The following is a 21439-nucleotide window of genomic DNA, read 5'->3' as shown; positions in this document are numbered from 1 at the left end:
GCTGCGCGCGGGCGGCGCGAATGGCTCCACCCCTGCCTCCGGATGAACGTATCCATCTCAGATGCGAGCTTGCCAGATGCGTTCTGATGTGTGTCGTCGAGTTGGCGTCTTCTTGGTCGGACGGGTTCTGGCCTGCTGCCCTTCTTGGGCGCGGGAAGCCGGGGATACGGGGTCATAAGGATCCGTTTCATGGAGGCAAGTGGATCTTTGGTTGCTTCTCTTGTTTACATCCGGCTGCTGCATTTTTAGATTTAACTTTTTTTGTTGAAGTCTATCTGGTCGGGTTCATCTGTAAGATGCAATGCTGGTTGATTTGGGAGTATCGTAGATCTGAGATTTGGGGGTTCGAGTGGATTGGTTTGGCTCTTTTGTTGGAATTTTGATGCCTTCGTGTTGTGGGTTAGAGCGTTGGAGAAATTTTGAGTAGGAAATTTTCGGGGGGTTTGTCTTGGATGCTGGATTTGTTGTGTTTCCCTGTGATTGAGGTGTTGGGATTAGGATAGACATCGTTTGAGCTGTTATTGCAATCAATTTGACCCATAATGCATGTTATGTTTCTATTTTTTTTTTCTTTTATGTTTTCGTTATTTGCATTTATCTTCAAATTTAAAAAGAGACTGCGTGGGCATCATATTGAATGAAACGTTTTGTAGAGTTTGCTCTCTGAAATGTCAGTTGGTTTTTAATGTTGCCAAACTAAGTATTTTATGCTGACAAAAAAATGTAATGTTTTCGTTATTTGCATTTATCTTCAAATTTAAAAAGAGACTGCGTGGGCATCATATTGAATGAAACGTTTTGTAGAGTTTGCTCTCTGAAATGTCAGTTAGTTTTTAATGTTGCCAAACTAAGTATTTTATGCTGACAAAAAAATGTACTATCCAGCCTATGTGGTGGCGAGTTTCAGAGTGCAAAAGCCCGTTTCTTTCTTGAATGCTAACATTGCAAGGCTTCAATATGACATCTTCGAAGAGATTGGTGTTCCAAATTCCTCGGTACCTTCCTCTTATCTTTACAGTCTTATACCTCCTGTTCATATACATGATGTTATTGTCTAGCTTACTTATCTTGACTCAACCAGGTGGCTGTTATTTCCCTGGAACCGTTTGGTGGATTGAACTGGACGAATGTGGTGTTTGGAATTTGGCCTTATCCAAAAACTACAACTATATCTTTGGCTGGGTTGAGCGTACTTCGAGATAATTTTAAGTCCTTCGTGATACGACGGTCAACTCTTGACTTGACCACATCCTTGTTTGGGAAAACATATTTCTTTCAAGTTCTAAAGTTCCCTGGAGGAATTACAATTATTCCCCAGCAAAATGCTTTTCTTTTGCAGAAAGCGGACATGCTTTTCAGTTTCACCTTAAATTTCCCCATCAACAAAGTAGAAGGGAAACTAGGTGAGCTGAAGGCTCAGATGAAGTCTGGTTTACTTCTCAGTTCCTACGAGGTAAGTCCTTTCTATTATTTTCATGTCACAGTTAGGTTTATTTTTCTTTTCTCTCATCATGAGCATTGTATGTTTCATTTAGATTGTCTCAGCGTTCCCTTGAATGTTGCATGTTCTGGTTAGATAATCAATCATATTAAAGAAATTGGCGACATTCACAACATCATTGTGTATCATAACAATGAATCCTTTTCAGTAATCTCCATTCACAAATATTTCAAGTTTTCAACTGTTCAAAAGACTGCTTAACTGAAATGAAACGGCAAATACAAACTCACTGGAAATAAGTGGGCTGATGTCCCATCTATAAGCTTTCATGTAAAAGCCGGCAACTGTCCCTGTATTACTTTAACGGACTACACATGTAACTATCTTAGAAGAACTTGCGTTCAGATCATGATATTTGAAGATAAGTTTTATGTATTAGATGTTTTCTTAAACTTTCTTAGTAAGTACAATTTTAAAAAAACTAATCAAGGACTTGCATGGACTGCAGAATTTGTACGTAAGTCTAACAAATTTGAAGGGTTCAACAGTTGATCCTCCAACAATTGTTCAGACAACTGTGGTGCTTGCAGTCGGGAATAGGCCACCTTCAGCACCACGATTGAGACAGTTGGCACAGACAATAAGATCTGACGAGAATCTTGGTCTTAATCACACGGTGTTTGGGAGAGTAAAGCAGATACAACTTTCTTCTTTCCTCAACCATTCTCTGAATGGTGGGGGTAATGGCATGTCTATACCACCTACTCCCGCTCCTCAACCACAAGTTGACCATCACCCTCACCGGCCATCACTCTGATATGGATCCAGCTCCTGCGCCTGCTCATCAACACTTGCACAGACCTCCAGCACCATGTGGGCGCCACTGTTTGTCTCCCAACAAACCCAAGAGCAGCCGTCACATAGTTCCTGCTGCTGCACCAGCTGATTCCCCAAAGACTGCACCTTCTTCAGAACCAAGTGATGATCTGCCTACTCTACCACCAAATGAACGTCCATCAGCTCCATCTCCATCCGAGGATCTACCAGCTTCTGCACCACGCTCATTCCACACACCTCTGCCGCATGTTTTTCTTGCTCGTGCACGATCTCCAAGTAAGAGTGCAACAGAGACTAAGCCTCCGGACAAAATCTCGTCGGTTTCACATTCACCTTTTTCATGTGAGTATTCTTTCCAAATATTTCATTTTAAAGATTAATTTAGTTCAAGCTATAATACAATAATAGTTATTGACCTATATATAAAGAATTAGTGCAGTAATAAAAGTCTAAAAGTTGGCTAAATTCATTACTTGGTTTATTGTTTTATCCATGGTATTGACGACTCGCTTAAAAAAATGTTTCTGTTCATTCATTCTAGCTGCATGATTTTGGTAAAGGCAAGGATGCATTTTTTCCCCCAGTAGCTTGGCATTGAAATGTGTCATCAATTTCAGAATTCCTGTTAGCATGAGCAAAAACACAATTGAGCAATGCTCGACCATGTTCCATGATGGACATTCCAGTTGTAAATTTGTTTCACCAGATTAGTTAGTCTTCATTGTTATTCTAGCTTGCCTTTCGATGGGGGTAGATTAAGTTTAACATAAGATTAGTTGGGGGAACATAATATAAGAAAACCAATATATATAGAGATCAGAAAATGATAAAGGACTAAACAACAGGAAATAAAGGGACCTTTCTAAACAATTCAAATCATTCTTCCTAAAAGATGTATTCTGTGTTTTTGTGTGTATGCATGATTTGGAAAGATTTCAAAAAGGGAGAATATAAAAGGCTATATTGTTTACAAATAAGTCACCTAAAGTAAACAATGTCAGTTTTTTTAAAGTAATTGAAAATGGTGTAATTAGTACAATAACAGTAATACTTTGAAAGTCTCATAATTCCCATGTGTATTAAAGGAAAGTTGCAAATTATTCACCATATAACAGAGCTAGGATAAAATTCCAATTATATTATTATGATATTATCTTCTACCTTCCCTGAAAAATAATAAAGAGAATGAAACGAAAGGGAAGAGGAAAGGCTATATCGTGGAAAACAGGAGAAAATTCACAGAAGGCAAGAGAAATTGTGCGAAAAGAGATGCAGTGAAGAGTAGAGAATGGAGGAAAGTAGAAAAGGAAGAAGCTATATGAAAGTGGGAAGCTTGTATTGAATTGCTTGATTGCTTCAAATGCATCCTCTCCGTCCTATTTATAGAGGCGAAGATGGACGGAGGGAATTGTCACGACCCCAATTTCTGAACCTAAAAGGGAATATTAGTGCGGGACTAAACCTATGAAAAATCCTCCAAAAATATATATTCATTAAAAGACCATCAAAATAATCTCTTCATTGAACTAAAACCAACAATAAATATTCTCTACAATCCCAAAAGTCAACATTAATCCCATTAACTTGATATAAACAAATATTCCTCAACTTGAAATAAAACTCGACCTAAAGGAAAGAATCTCATCATTACAAAACTCTCAATTTATCAGCTAAACATCAAAGACTTCATTTAACCTTCACTTAGAAGACAATAACAATCTCGAATTTTATTCCTTGCTCTGTTCTAAGAATTTAAAAAATCATCAATTCCACCTAATCCCGAGTCTCTGAAAACAATGAAAATAACACAACGAGTTCACAACTCAATAAGTGGATAAATTTGTACATTGAACACTGGTTTTGTAAAAATTCAAATATTTCGACAAATGATAAGCAAAATATAAGAATGATAGAGAATCATCAATGAACTCTAGCACTTGATACAAATATATAAGAAAACTTAAAAATCATGAAATGGAAATAAGCAGGTTACGTCTCAGTATGATCAACACTTCATACTCCGGTTGACTCGGTAAACCCCACAATTATTAAGCCTGTAGTTCTGGGACGGTGAGACCCAAATTTGGGCTCTTAGCGCTAAAATAAAACCTCATAGAGGCACATTGAGCCATGTTTTAATAACTTGCTTATATCTGACATATACCAGTATATTTACCAGAGATGCATATGCTCTAAGAAAATTAAACAAAGTTCGTAAAACTAAATACGTTATACAAAAATGCCAAAGACCAACTAATAGTGAAATCAATCAACCACATATGCATCTTAACCTACTACTATATTAAAATACACAACAATTGACAAGAAAATAACCATAGGCTTATACCAAATATCCATGTGCGTCACCTCCAAATCAACATTTAACATGTGAGTAAATCATCCAAAAGGATATAATCCATCAGAAATAAATTCGCATATAATTAATATAATTTATATGAAAAATACGCAGTGTACTATGCATGAATTCACCAATTACCCCAAACCCGAAAGATAATCGAAATACCACTCACGATGCCTCCTCGGAGCCACTCGAAACCCCTAAAGAATACATATAAACAAGGATCAATACTATTGTAAACCCTCGGTTCAAGCACCTGCTAAAAATAATCAAAAGGCCTACTAACTAATAGCGCGCTATATATTCAGTCACATATATTTATAAATAAATAAAATAGACACCGTCACCTATTCAATCTCTTTGGTATAACTTGTCTAGTTATCCAAAAGTCTACAGTCAAATATATGCATCTATAAATATAGCTTATCAATATTCTAATATAACTAGGGACATGACTAGCCAACAATCAAATAACTATATATAACATTAAACAAAAGGGAAGCAGCAACACGTCTCTTTGTCTACCATGGCCAAGAGCTCAACAAAAATAAATATTAATCAAAGCAAACTCTAATATTTATGCGTTTGTCAAGAGAGGATCATACATTGATTAATATTTTTTTATCTCAAAATCCTGATGATCCCTAGGATGATCGGCCCCTCTCTGTGATTTTTTTTTGTTGTGTGCGGCAAAACAGAGACGAGAGGAAGAAGAGAAGCTGACGGGAAGAAAGGGTAGGGTTTTGTGTATTTATAGGAATCCTTTTTGCTATAAGAACCCTCTTAACAATTTTTGCACAAAAGTCCTCTTATATATATATATACTAGTATTTAGACCCGTGCAAAGCACGGTTTCTAAAAGATTTTCTGCAAACAGTAAACATGTTACTAAAATAAAGTATTTTGCTTTAGATATGAAGTATAGGGGTGCTATTTGCTTTTTTTTATTCGTTCAGATATTCGATCAAGTTTAATTCAATAGTTCATTTAGTACCAATTGTCCAACACCATATGACTCAACTGCATTTATTTGTATACATAATGTACCAATTGTCCAACACCATATGACTCAACTGCATTTATTTGTATACATAATGGTAGATCCATGATAGCGTTTAAAGTCTCATAGACCATATGACTCAACTGCATTTATTTGTATACATAATGGTAGATCCATGATAGCGTTTAAAGTCTCATAGATACATGGACTATAAAGACTCGCAAATTACTTGCCATAATGATATACTAAGACGACAAACAATATCAATCACGACATCTCAAATTAAATAGCTACCTCATGTTGTTCCAAAGTTCACAAAATGGAGGTACAATTCTAAGAAAAGTAGATGCAGAATTAATAATGAAATTAGAGAGGAAAATCTTGTTTTAATAGAAAACCTAGCCTAAGTAGCTTGTAAAGTTTAATTTAGTTTTGACTCTTCAAACTGAAACATATAACTTTAGATTATTCAGTTTTAATTTTTCAAACTTAAATATATCAGTTCAGAAATTTAACAAATATCAGTTCTCTCTTTAGCTTTTGATTTTTGTTTTTAAGCATAATTTAGTGGTATTTTTTTTACCATGGGGTTTTTAAACAGATTTTCAAATTATGTTATTTATAATGATTTTCAAATTATGGTAGTTATAGTATTCTAACTAACTGTCCTAAACAAAATCACAAAAGAAAAAAAAGAAAAAGAAAAAAGAGAAAACGAAAAAAAGTAACAAATTTATGTTAAAATTTTCATTTGGAAAAATGTGCAGTCTTGATAATAGGTTTAATGAACATATGCTCTGTGATTATTTTCTTAAAATTTCTCTAATCTATATGGATTAAGAGAAGTTATTTAGAAACTATAATCTTAAAAGATATTGAATTCTAAAACCGACTTAAATCTCATATAAAATCTTTTTTGAAATAATGCTAACATAATTTACATTCTGTTTTAAGAATGTAGTAGTTTAATATCAAATATTAACATGATATCAACTCAGTTTAGAGTACATTGTAGTTCAAGATAATCTTTTAAAATAATATTAAAATAATCTCAATTCAATTTAGTTTATTAGAGAAAGGAATAGAGCCATTTTTCAAATTTGGTTTATTTCCTTTTTTTCCATGGGAGGTAACTTTTTCGGCGGGATAGATATAAATACTAAATGTTTGACTTGTGGCCAGCCTAGTGGCAGAGTATAGGTGTATTTTTACCAAAAACCTATAAATTTTCTTGTTTTCAACATTTGTGTTAGGGTAAACCTAATTAAGCTCATCAAAACTAATCCAAAGCAATAGGAATAACATTAGAAGGGAACCCTAAAGATTTAAGCACAAATTTTCTAGGTTTTTATAAATCCAAACGGAAAAGATATTGATGATAATAAAAATAATTCCCTAAAGAAGAGAACCGTTGCCAGAGATGAAGATCATGTTCTTCTGGTGCAATTCTTCTCCCTCTGTCCTTCCTATCTTGTGAACTCCTGCTCCTAGAAAGGATGCGTTCTGAGAAAGAACAGGAACTCTAATTTTTTGGTTCATTTAAGCTATAGCCTATTTACAACATAAGCCACTGACTTATTTTATTTACTCTCATAATTTTTTGGTTCATTTAAGCTATAGCCTATTTACAACATAAGCCACTGACTTATTTTATTTACTCTCATAACCCTAAGAGTTACATATGCAAAAGCCTATTTACAACATAAGCCACTGACTTATTTTATTTACTCTCATAACCCTAAGAGTTACATATGCAAAATCTCCTTCCATACACGTAAATGTATAGTTTCTATAAAGAAAAGTTTCTACAGAGAAGACAATTCTCTATAAGTTTTGCAGACTAAATAGCAGTTCCAAAGATGTGAGGAACATGATCTTAATCTTCAAGACATCATGGAAAGAGTTAAAAGGATGGTTACCTTTTTGGGATGGATTCATAGATATAAAAATAGAATTGAGAGTATGCTTTGACATATATTATCGTGGTTATGTAATCATTACAAATGTTGATCATTTATGTAAGAACACATATTCATGAATTCATTAATGTATTTAAGATACTATTAAATAAAAAAATAGATAAATACCAACCATCTTTAGTCTCATGTATGAATTTTCACAATTTGAACTTTCTTTAACTTGCAATTTTACATACAAACAAATAATAGCTAGTAAAAATGTGAAAATAAAATAACTAAATTGTTTAGCTAATACAAATGCTATCATCATCTATGTAAAAGCACATAACACATGAATTAATATATATTTCAAATACTACTACATAAAAAATAGATAAATACCAACCTTGTTCCAATCTGAGGTATAGCAACACGCAAATTGAAGGTTTCCTTAATAAAATAAGAAATCCCAAAGCTTTAAAATTCACTTGAAAAAAAATTAAAAAATTTTAAAAATTCAAAATATCTCACATTTCATGCCAAAGCTTTGCTTCAGGATCCACTATTAACTTAACCATCATCACAAATATCCATTAGAAGCAAAATTAAAGGGCAAAAAAAAAAAGAAGAAATTGTTAATTCTCAATTGTAAAATACCTTAATAAGATAAGGTCTTGGGCAGCGTCTCCATGAACTTTAAAATACCTTAATAAGATAAGGTCTTGGGCAGCGTCTCCGTGAACTTTCTATGAATAACTACATCTTCAAGAACTAAAATTTGAAATTAAGAGAATTTGAAGATATGTACCTATGTTTTGAGAGAATTGCTGAGGAGAGAGAGAAGGGCGCTTTCATTTGGAGAGACGAGAAGCTAGGGCTTCATCTCTAAGGAGAATCAAGACCTCCTCGTCTTCTTCGTACTTGATTAGGGTTTCTTCTAAAAACACGTCCTCGCCCATCATCTCGTCCTCGATGGGGTTAGGGTTTTGGTCGTCGTTGCCGCCGACGTTGCTTGGCTGTAATCACTTCGAGGGGTTCGCCGCCGCGGATGGGGAAAGATCCCGATACTTCGATTTTGGGGTCATCCATAATAATTTGGGTGTAGAGGAGAAAGAAAAACCGCAGGAGACGGGGAGCAGTTGGCTTAGACGTGAGAGTTAAAAGACCGAAGTTTCTTTATATGCCCACGTGGTTTGGTTATTGATTTTATTTTTTTCATTGTTAACAACATTAGGTTACTGTTCATTTTAGCTTTTTTGTTTTTCTTTTTTAGTAATAAAGAAGTTGTAGAATTTGGGGTGAAAATTAGGGTTAGTTCTCTCATAGAGAGGTACCCCTTTTATATTAGTGCACTCTTACAAATAGGTCCTTACAACATTGACTAATTAACTTAATCTATCTAAATAACTCAACACTCCCCCTCAAGATGAGCGATAGATATCAATCATCCCCATCTTGTTACAAAAGATATCATACTTTCTAGAACTTAATCATTTTGTTAAACAATCAGCTAACTGCTCTTCTAATTTCACATAACTCAAAGTCAGAGGCTCAGAGCTCCTCTATTCAGTTGCTCCTTGATAAAGAACCGATCAATCCCCACATGTTTGGTGCGATCATGCTGAACTGGATTGTTTGCAATATTGATCGCCGATTTATTGTCACCAAAGTTGTAAGGAGTCTCTTCTAAACAAGCGTAGCTTAGATAATATGTTTTTGACCCACATCAACTCGCACAGACTAACTGTCATAGCCCTGTACTCGGCCTCAGCTGTAGACCTAGCCACCACATCTTGCTTCTTGCTACGCCAAGATACGAGATTGCCTCCAACAAATACACAATAGCCTGTAGTGGACCTACGATCATCCACACAACCCGTCCAATCAGCATCACAATAGCCTTCAATTCTCAGATGTTCAGAATTTTTGAACCACAACCCCTTTCCTGGGCTTTTCTTAATATATCTAAGAATTCTGCGAACTACCTCCATATGCTGCTCTCTGGGATCATGCATATATCTACTCACCACACTCACGGCATGAGTAATATCAGGTCTCGTATGACATAGATATATAAGTCCAAATAATATTTGATATTGCTCTTTACTCACTGGGTCACCATCCTCGGCACACATTTTATGATTCTGTTCGATAGGAGTAGATGCAACTCTGCATCCCAACATCTCTGTCTCTGAGAGAAGATCCAGAGCATACTTCCGCTGAGAAATTACTATATCTTTTCGCGACCTTGCAATTTCAATTCCGAGGAAGTACTTTAACTGTCCCAGATCTTTAACTTCAAATTCCTCTCCCAATTTCTTCTTCAACCGTAGGGTTTCTTCAGCATCATCTCCAGTGATTACAATATCATCAACATAGAACGTCAGAATAGTGATACGAGTTTTGGAGTGCCTGTAAAATACAATATGATCCCCATTGCACTACTTGTACCCCATACCACAGATTGCAAACCTGAATCTGTCAAACTATGCCCTCGGAGACTGTTTTAACCCATACAAAGACTTCTTCAACTTGCACACCTTCCCAGCTACTTGAGACGGAGACTGTTTTAACCCATACAAAGACTTCTTCAACTTGCACACCTTCCCAGCTACTTGAGAAGTAGCAAAGCCTGGTGGAATCTCCATATACACCTCCTCCTGGAGATCTTCATGCAAAAAGGCATTCTTAATATCTAGCTGATGTAGTGGCCAATTGAAGTTGGCAGCACATGACACCAACACTCTAACGGTGCTTTTTTTTTTGCTACTGGAGAAAATATCTCGTCATAGTCAATGTCATACGTTTGACTGTAGCCTTTAGCAACCAATCTGGCCTTGTATTTGTTGATCTTGCCATCTGGAGTTTGCTTAACCGTATACACCCACTTACATCCAACAGCACGCTTCCCAGCTGGCAAAAGTATCAGCTCTCATGTATCATTCTTCTTCAAGGCCTGAAGTTCCTCTTGCATGGCACTCAAGCACCTATGATCTTGCTTAGCAACCTGCCAGTTATTAGGTACAGGCACTAAATGCAGTGATGCAATGAATGACTTATATGCAGGTGGAATAGATACATATGAAATGTAATTCGTAATGTCAGTATCCCAATTACCAAAGTTAGCTGGAGGTTTTCCAGCATTGACTCTGGAGGTTCTGCGGGGCAAGACAGGAGTATTAGAAGTATCAGGGAAGAACTCGTTACCTATCGACTCAGTTGGAGAAGATGAGGAAGTCACTGGAGAGGAGGGACTTAGGACATCAACATTTGTGGGTACCGTCATAGGCAAAGGAGGCGGCTTATGCTGCTGTTTATGTCTCCTCGTGTATACTCTCAGCTCCCCCTGACCTTGACTGTCAACTCCTGAGTCGTCACCACTACTCGACGGTGTACCATCACTGCTCGGCGACACAAGAGGACATGGAATCATCCCAACCACGATGTCATTCTCATTTTCATTCTCACTCTCCCCCTCTACTAGCATCAGTAGAGCCATCTCCAAATAAGGAACTCAACTCCGTCTTCTCCTCATAAAAAGGTTCAAACTCCCGAAAAGTCACATCCATACTGACAAACAACCTTCTTTTAGTGGGACACCAACATTTGTATCCTTTTTGGCTTGATGAGTAGCCAACAAAAATACATTTAACTGCTTGCGGATCCAGTTTACTCACCATCAATCTGTGGTCTCTCACATAACATGTGCATCCAAACACTCTTGGTGGAACAACAAAAACATTCGAGCCCAAAAGCATCTCGCATGGTGTCTTCATTCCTAATACTCTTGATGGCATCCTATTGATCAAATAAACTGCTGTCATAACAACATCACTCCATAAAAACTTAGGCACATTCATTGTCAACATCAATGAGCGTGCCACTTCTAGTAGATGTCTGTTCTTACGTTCAGCCACCCTATTCTGAGCAGGGGTATCTGAACATGTGGTTTGATGAAGGATTCCCTGACTAGAGATGAAAGCCGCAAACTCCTCGTTGACATACTCAGTCCCATTATCTGTTCGAAGAATCTTCACCTGCACTCCAAACTGTGTCTTCTCATAGGCCGAGAAATCTTGAAAACATTTGTAAACCTCAGATTTCTGCTTCATCATGTATATCCAGACCATACGTGAACATTTGTAAACCTCAGATTTCTGCTTCATCATGTATATCCAGACCATACGTGAATAACAATCAATGAAAGTAACAAACTGCTTCATCATGTATATCCAGACCATACGTGAATAACAATCAATGAAAGTAACAAACCATCTAAAACCAATAATAGAGGTAGCAGGACATGATCCCCAAACATCAGAATGGACAAGTGCAAATAGTTCAAAACTTTGAAGACCAATCATTCTATAAGTAGAACGAGTATGTTTTTTAAGTTGACAAACATTACAAAATAACTCTTTTCTATACACTTTCTTCATTATCTCAGGTTCTAACCTATTCAAACTATCAAAAGATAAATACCCTAACCGGCAATGTTGAAGCATCGCTTCTATCTCTGGCCCTCCACTAACAGCAACAACAATCATTGCAGTCTCCCTGTCCAAGTACCAAAGGTCGTCACGCCTGATGCCAGTCTCAATCCTCTTCCCTGTTTCTTTCTCCTGAAAGACACATCCCGATCAAATAACACAGTGCAATTTAATTAATCAATGAGAGAGCTAACAGAGAGTAAGTTAACTGGAAATGAAGGAACATGCAATACAGATGACAAAGTAACAGATGAAGTGCAATGGATCGAGCCAGTATCCCTGATGGGTTGGGATGTCCCATCAGCAGTCTGAACTGTCTCAGGATGCATATGCTTACTCGGATGATATAATGCAAACTCACTAGATGTTCTTGTGACATGCCTAGATGCACCTGAATCTATGATCCAATCAACATGAGTTTTAGTGGATGTAAGTGCCTGAACCTGTGTACCTTTGTTCGCATGAGCATAACCAACAAAGTTATCAAAGCATGTAGTATTATCCAGATCCTGAGTGACTTGTCCCTTGCCCTTCGAACTCTCAGCCTGAAGCTTGAACAGACGTAGTTTCTCTAACTCTGTTATTTCAGCTCCAGTCATCCCAGTAGTAGTCTGGGACTCCATTGTCACAGCTAGGTGAGCAACTCCTCGGCCTCCACGTCCCCTGCCTCCTCGACCTGCACGGCCACCTTTGTCCTCTGCCTCCTCGGCTGCCACCAGTGTTGCGGGGTTGAGGGCAATTGTAGCTGAGATGTCCTTTCTTTCCACAATTATAGCACTCTCTATCATCTCTGAAGTGAGCATCTGGAACCACCAATGCCGAGCGGACAGCAGGTGAGGCCTCACCTGTCATCACCTTCTGTCTGATCTCTTCTTGTTCCATAGATGCAATAGCCTCATCTAAGGATGGGAGAGATGACAGGTGGTACATTGCTACCCTCCTTCCCTCAAACTTTGGGTTCAGGCCCTTGAGGAAGCGAGCCACATGCCTGCGCTCAAGATACTGCCTCCTCAAAAGAACATCTGCTGAGTTTTGTAGTGATAACGGGTCATAGTGATCCAAATCCGCCCATAAATGACATAGCTCTGCTGCATACTGGTGAACTATCTTCTCCCCTTGTGTGGTGGCATCAATCTTCTCCTCCACTTCCATCATCATCATCCCCTCCAATGTCTTCCAGACATCAGCTGCACTTGAGATAGATTCCACCATCCCAGCTATGGTTGGAGACACAGAAGTCAACAACCAAGAAACCACCAGAGAATTAGTGTTACTCCATGTGTTCCACTCAACACTCGTCTTATTCTCCGGCTCAGTGCACTCCCCCTTCACATATTTTTCAAGTCCTTTGATTCGAAGATTCAACAATGCCCTACGAGACCAACTCAGATAGTTTCTTGTCCCCTCAAGCTTGATGTCATTAGCCAGTAACTTTACCCTCTGCATTACTAGCGACGACTCCGGTGCGGCCACGGCTGACCTACTAGGATTCTCCTCTAGTTTGGTCTGAAATATCCTGCTCACCCCTTCCAGGATCTCTTTCAATTCTTGACTTGTCACAGGTGTTCCTATCTTCACAGTTGACTGCCTTTCAAAAAAAAGAAACCCCTCACTTTTTTAATTCCTGACTTGTCACAAAGTTTCCTTCAACTCCTCTAGTTTCTTGTTCCCATCTTCACAGTTGATTCCATACCAATAGTTGATTCCCCTCTCTCTCAGCAACAAAAGAGACCCCAAAGTTGATTCCCCTCTCTCTCAGCAACAAAAGAAACCCCCAAACAGAACGATCCAAAGAGCCAACAGTTGATTCCCTTCTCATTCATCAACAAAAGAAACCCCAAACAGAGCGATCCAAAGCCCTAAACCCCGACTGTCTCCGCTGTCGTCTTTTTCCAGCAAAGGCACCCTCGATAGCAGAAGCGATTCAAAGCCATCGTCTTTTTCCACGCGCCGTCTGTGAGCGGTTCACCGAACGCGATCAGCCGTCGTCTTTTCCCAGCGGAAGGCCTGAAGTTCCTCTTCCCAGCCGTTGTCTTCTTCAAGGCCTTCTTCTCCTCTTTCTCTTCTAGGCGGCCACGCGAAGCTGGAGATCCGCCAAGATCGACGCTGCAACGACGAACCGTGACGCGCGGGAAGCGCGGTGCGTCGCCGACCGGACGAGGACGCGAAGCTGGAGGAGCCGCTCAGAAGTGGAGGAGCCGCCTTCTTCTCCTCTTCTCTTCTTCAACCTCCACTGCGTGAAAGAAAAAGGTAGAGGAGCCGCCACCCAACTCTGATACGATGTAGAATTTGGGGTGAAAATTAGGGTTAGTTCTCTCATAGAGAGGTACCCCTTTTATATTAGTGCACTCTTACAAATAGGTCCTTACAACATTGACTAATTAATTTAATCTATCTAAATAACTCAACAGAAGTAGATATCCAAGAAACTTAGAATTGTTGTAGGAATGCTCTAGATCATGCCACAAAATCCCTACAATCCTGAGCAGGAACAGATCCACGTTGTGAGAAGCGGTGGTACGTGACACCCCTTCTCTCCATGGGATATATTAACTAGTCGGTACTTGGTTGCAATTTTCACCTTTTTTTTATGATTTCCATTGTTGTTTAATTGGATTTGATTGAATAAGATATGAATGGCTAAGCTTGTTATTGGATGTGAACGGTTAAGTTGTTAGATGGATGAATTGAAATTGTTTTGACAAGATTGTGGGATATTAGGTGATTGAAGTTGTTAGTGCTTCAGTGGCTGAGAGTGAACTTGTTTAATGTCTTGAGCTCATGTATATTAGTTGCAATAAATGTGAAAAACAATTCCATCAATATTATATATGGTCTCTTCTGCTCTTAATTCTTTAGGGGGAGAGAAAGAGAGTCTCAACTGGATTTATTTTACGATAATTGATAGTGTTATAAATGATATGATGATTGGGAGTGCTGCTAATGATATGATGATTGGCAGTGTTACTAATCAAGGAGATGATTGGCTCAATGACTGTTTAGTGGCATATATTAAGAAAATGCATTTGATAGTGTTACTAATGATGCGATTATTTACTTTTTTCAAAATATAAAAATTCATTGTGGACAGTTGTGTTTTTAAAATATTAATTATTAGTTATATTGTGAAATCACTTTCCATAAATCCTAGATCCACCGCTGATCTCGGAAGTTTCTCGAACAAATTTATAGAACAATTTCTGGAACCTACCAACAACCTTTCTAGAATATCCGCTCCTGGGCATTCTGTCTACCATGAAAATGGTAGATTTTTCAAGAAGCATGACTTCTAAAGAAAGTTGTTGATGACTTTTCAACAAAAAATCTAAGTTCTAGATAATTCCCTGGATGTCTATAAATAGGTGATGGATGTAACTATTGTAAGCAAGCATTCAAGCACATCATCTTCAAAAACTATGTTACTGGTTACTGTAATACCCCAACCCTTGAGAGGGTGATGTGATTAGTATTGATAGATTTGATTGGAATACTCATAGGGTGATGTGATTAGTATTGATAGATTTGATTGGAATACTCATACTACCAAGATGCATCTTCTTTTCGGAAACCCAACTCCTTAGTATTGATAGATTTGATTGGAATACTCATACTACCAAGATGCATCTTCTTTTCGGAAACCCAACTCCTAGAAACTCCAAAGTTAAGCATGCTTGGCCTGAAAAATTTCTAAGATGGGTGACCCCCTGAGAAGTTTTTTAGGGAGCGCGTGAGTGAGGACAAAATGTGCTGAAAAGACATGTGGTGATTTGTGAGGTCAGTCTATCAGATCTAATAGCATACCAACTCCGGGATTTCGGGGTGGGGCGTTACAGTTATCCAAAACAATTTTCCTCTCCGATGATCCTTACATGACGGGAAAGATGTCTAGGCCCATAATCAAGAGTTACACAGATGCCTTCACCCCCGGGCAATGCAAGAGAATTTTATGTGGTTTGGATTCATGGTGCTTAGTTTCGATCTGGGTATGTGTTAGAATTGCTTTATTTTTGTAATTCGTGTTCATTTTTTATGGAAATTTCTTGAATTTTGATATGGGTGAGGCATAAATTATCAGTTTAGGTGGTTTAATTGTTACCCATTTGCTTTTTCTTAATGTTTTAACCTTTGTTTATTACTCTGATTTGTATTTTATGATTGTTATACATGCCCATGATGTTCAACATCTAGTACTGAAAGTGTTAATGTGTAATTTTGATTAGTGTTTGTTATGACAAATTCCTCAAGATAAACTAATATCAATCACACGAGAGCACGATAAATATCAAGAACACACGAACACAAAGATATACGTGGTTCGACTTATAGCCTACGTCCACGGGCAAAGGAGGAGAAAAGCTTTACTAATTGTGAGGAATACAAAGTGGATCTCTCAATCTCTCAATCCCAACTCACACCCCAAAAGCCTAATACAACTCTCAACGAAAGGAACAAAAAGAAGAATATCAAATAGGTTTCACAAAAGAACTCTCTTCTTAATTGATGCTCTAAAGATTGATAATTAAAATTGGTTTGAAAAACTGTTCTTATATAGCCTTGAAGATTCCAACTCCTTGCTATCTAAGGAATAAGAGTTCTAATTGGAATAGAAGTCCACATGTCCTAAAATCCAACACGAGTCCAAGTAGAAATAAACCTCTAATATGATTGGTTGTACAAAGTCTAATATATGTAGGACTCTTGATCAAAACAAACCAACCCATAAAAGGAACTCCCAAAGCAATATGGATTTGAGTATTTGAGGCAACCTATAACAAATCTCCATCTTGACTCGAATGCGTAGAAGATTTCTCACTCCAAAATAAGATAACTTACTCCACCTTCTCCAATAGCCCCGTAGGGCATCTAAGTGCGACACATGTTGATCAAGTCCAAGCTCGGCTTGAACTTGCTAAATGAACTCAACAAATCGACTGAATTGTCTGCACGACGACCGTAAATATTAGCGAAGTCATCACTTGAAGTAGCTCCTGAATAACTGAAGGGCACAAAATTGTCAACCGACAATGCATAATCTATCGTATCTTCATATATTCGCGGTGGTCGGATATCTCGTATAGACCGATCTCTAGCAATAGTGTATTCCCGTTCTTCCTGCAGCTGCTGAGGTGTTTCATCTACTTATACGAGATTTGGCTGCTGAACTCCTTTTGTCTTATCCTGTTGAAGAGCTGAATCATGAATTTCTAACTCCATCTTATGTCCTGTAGTGTGCGCCTTATCAACAACTAAAATCGATGATTGTTTCTGGTGGAACATAGCAGATTCATCAAAAGTAACATCACGACTAATAATAATCTTAGGAGAGTTCGGATCAGGACACCACAACCTAAAACTCTTAATACCCGATACATAACCTAGGAATATGCACTTCTTCGCTCGCGGCTCAAGTTTCTCTTGACTAACATGCTCATATGCAGTGCAACCAAATATTCTAAGATTAGAATAATCCGCAGACTTACCGGACCAAACCTCCTCTGGAGTTTTACAACTAATAACAGTAGATGATGATCGATTCACTAAGTAACAAGCTGTATTCACTGTTTCCGCCCAATATTCCTTGCCTAACACGCGTTGAATATCATACAACAAGCTTTCTCTAATAGGGTTCTGTTTATACGTTCTGTCACTTCATTCTGTTGCGACGTGCGAAGGATTGTACGATGTCTAACGATTCCTCATTGCAGAACTCATTAAATTCTCCTCTAAAAAACTCAAGGCCATTATCAGTCCTAAGCCTCTTAATTAGCCTCCCAGTCTGCTTCTCAATCAAAGACTTTCACTGCTTGAAAGTCACAAACACCTCATATTTATATCTCAAAAAATAGACCCAAACCTTCATGGAGTAGTTATCAATGAAGGTCAACAAATATCTAGAACTACCACCCCTCAAGGCAACTTAAGAAGGTCCCCAAAGATCTGAATGGATAAATCTAAAGTACCTTTAGTCTGATGCACTGTCGTACTGAAACTGATTCTTTTCTGCTTCCCAAAGATGCAATGCTCGCAGAATTCTAATTTTCCTGTACTCTGTCTACATAAACTGATAAAAGACCCTTCTTACTTAACTCGGTCAATTCGCGCTCACTCATATGACCAAGTCTCATATGTCATAATCTGGTAGTATCAACTCCTGACATCGACGATGCAACTGTAGCCGAGCTGGTAACGGTAGAACCTTGCAAAACATACAAGCTGCCGATTATTTTTCCTTTCATAACCACAAGAGAGCCTTTTGTAACCCTAAGAACTCCACCTTCACCTGAAAAATTACACCCAATGCTAACAAGAGTGCCCAAAGAGATGAGATTTTTCCTTAAACCTGAAACATGCCTAACATCTGTCAAAGTCCTGATGACTCCATCATTCATCTTAATCCGAATTGTGCCTTTCCCAACAGTCTTGCATGAGACATTGTTCCCTATAAGAACAACTCTACCATCAATAGCTTCATAAGTGGTGAACTAGTCCCGATTAGAACACATATGATAGGAACAACCCGAATTCAAAATCCAATCATCCATGCACCTGTTTATATCATCTGTAGCCAATAAAATCACATCTTCAACAATATCAACTTTAGCAGAGTCCTTTGATTTTTCTTTATACTCTTCTTATTTATTTTTGTTCTTCAATCTGTAACAACCAGTCTTGATGTGCCCTTTCTTTTTACAATATCTGTAGGTCAGAGTCCCGTGCTTCGACTTGTACCTTTTACCTCCAAAGCCCCTTTCTTCTGATCTTCCTCGAACAAACAAGCCATCAGCTTTATCGTCATTTTCACTTGTGGTTAACTCTTTGTCAATCTTCTCCTTATTCAATAAGTTCTCTTTGATGTCATTGATACCAATAGAATCTCGATTGTAAATCATAGTATCTCTGAAGTGCTGTAGGAAGGCGGCAAAGAACACAATAACAATAGAGCTTGATCTTCATCATCAATCTTACTCAAATCTGTAATCACAGAGTTAAATTCACCAATATGAGATTTGATGGGTGTTCCTTCCGACATCCGAAGTGTGTACAAACGTTGCTTCAAGAGGAGGTGATTAGTAAGCGATTTCGTTAAATACAAATCCTTCAATTTAAACCACAAATCAGCGGCTGTTTTCTCCGTGAGAACTTCTTGTAAAACTTTATTTGTCAAACATAACTGGATCGCTGTGAGAGCGTTATCATCCAACTCGTTCCAATCTTCCTCCGTCCTAGTAGCCGGTTTCTTCGACTTTCCGAACAAAGTATTCTTCAATCCATTCTGTGTCAACATGACGATCATCCTAACTTGTCAAAGGCTGAAATTGATGTTGCCATCAAACTTTTCGATATCCCACTTCGTAGTAGTTGTCATTTTTTCATCCGATTGATAGCTGAGGGCTCTGATACCAATTTGTTATGAAAATTTTTCCAGGATAAGCTAATATCAATCACACGAGAGCACGAAAAATATCAAGAGCACACGAACACAAAGATATACATGGTTCGGCTTGTAGCCTACGTCCACGGGCGAAGGAGGAGAAAAGCTTTACTAATTGTGAGGAATACAAAGTGGATCTCTTAACCTCTCAATCCCAAATCACACCCTAAAAGCCTAATACAACTCTCAACTAAAGGAACAAAAGAGAAGAATATCAAATATGCTTCACAAAAGAACACTCTTCTTGATTGGTGCTCTAAAGATTGATGATTGAAATTGGCTTGAAAAACTATTCTTATATAGCATTGAAGATCCCAACTCCTTGCTGTCTAAGGAATAAGAGTTCTAATAGGAATAGAAGTCCACATGTCCTAAAACCCAACAAGTGTCCAAGTAGAAATAAACCTCTAATATGATTGATTGTGCAAAGTCTAATGTAAGTAGGACTCTTGATCAAAACAAACCAAGCCATAAAAGGAACTCTCAAAGCAATATGAATTTGAGTATTTGAGGCAACCTATAACAGTGTTAACGTTGTTAATTGGGTGATTAAAGATGACCATGTAATTGATGAGTGTTAATTTCTAATTTGGATAATTTTTCACCCAACTTGGAAGACCAACAAAGATGAAGAAGCCAAACCCGAAATATGCAGATGCAACCTTTATAAAAGTTGAGTTCAGTACATGACCCGGTAAGTTGTTTATGAGTATTGAAAAATCATTAACAACTTCCTTTAAAAGTAATATTTCTAGAGAAAATCTACTAACTTGATGATAGGAAATAGGTCCTGGAGTGGATATTCTACAAAGGTTCTAGAATTTTTTCTAGAAATTTTGTTCTAGAAACTTCTGAAGGTTGTAGAGATTTGTTGCAAGTTCTAGAGAATTCCCTCCCCTCCATCTTCATTTCTATAAATAAGAGTGGGGAGGGTGCATTTGAAGTAATTGAGCAATTCAATACAAGCTTCCCACATCCACATTGCCTCTTCCTTTTCTACTTTCTTCCATTCCCAATCCTCCAAATGCCAAAACTATTTCCCATCTAGCTTCTGCGACTCCAACAGAATTTAAGGTAAGCAATGACTTTTTCATCATTTTATTGTCAAAATGTAAGGGTGGTTCTCTTGTAGAATCTCATCATGATATAATGGAATTCATGGATCATTTTTAGCGGGACAATATATATATATATATNTTTTGGTGTTTTATCTTTGTGTTCTTGTTAGTTTTCTTTTTTCATGTATTTCTTACATATGGTGGACATCCTTAGAAATGTGGCAGAATTGATGGTTTTTGCATTTTGTATCTAGCAGACAAGTTCGGGATTAAAGGAGATGCCTTGATTAAGGCGATTAGTTTTATCTCAAAAAAAATGGCACCATAAGGATAATTGAAAGAAAAAGGAAATAGATATCCAATAGTTGAGGTAAGTTACTGTCACAAATTTTCAAGTTGTAAACAGGGTGGGTTAATTAAGGTGGTGATAGATCTTCAAGAGGTGGGATCGTCATGAATGATGGTAAATCTAACATAAAAATATCAATGGAAGTATAGTGCGATTACTGCAAAAGGCATAGGAAATAGGGTGAGCAGTCCAGCAGTAAGCAGTGTGACAATATCGACTTCCGAAGTTCAATTGAAGGAAACTCCATGGCAGTATTGATTAGCAAAAAGTCATGGGAAGACTGTTAGAGATATTTGGTGGTTGATGGCTGGTGATTATTTATTAGAAGGATTTTGTAGGATAGGCAATAGAGGTCCCATGTAACATTCACAAGCTTGGTTGCCAGAAAGACATATCAGAAACAATTAGGGGACGTTTGAAAAGTACTATAACAAGCATGGAGTGCCACAATGTTCGTGAGCATAAATTATAACTCAAGTTATAGGTGCAGTTCTAAGGTGCCCTCTAGAGAGTTATTATTGTTGGAGCTTAACAGTCATCTGGTTACTCGGCTAAGATTTTAAGGGCATCTCCAA

The 21439-nt window shown here is 37.8% G+C and overlaps 1 protein-coding gene across 1 annotated transcript in view; it reads left to right on the top strand.

The window, feature by feature from the left end:
• Window positions 21-21439, top strand: part of LOC109843970 — a 23385-nt gene continuing 1966 nt past the window's right edge. Inside the window, exons 1-4 of the mRNA XM_020412969.1 lie at window positions 21-195; window positions 886-995; window positions 1082-1453; window positions 1950-2620. Coding sequence (XP_020268558.1) covers window positions 21-195; window positions 886-995; window positions 1082-1453; window positions 1950-2258 — 966 coding nt within the window. The 3' untranslated portion in view covers window positions 2259-2620. The remainder of the gene's footprint in view (window positions 196-885; window positions 996-1081; window positions 1454-1949; window positions 2621-21439) is intronic.

Source organism: Asparagus officinalis, chromosome 5 (assembly GCF_001876935.1).
Source record: "Asparagus officinalis chromosome 5, Aspof.V1, whole genome shotgun sequence".
In the NCBI taxonomy this organism is placed as follows: Eukaryota; Viridiplantae; Streptophyta; class Magnoliopsida; order Asparagales; family Asparagaceae; genus Asparagus; species Asparagus officinalis.
This window is presented reverse-complemented; position numbering and strand designations above follow the sequence as displayed.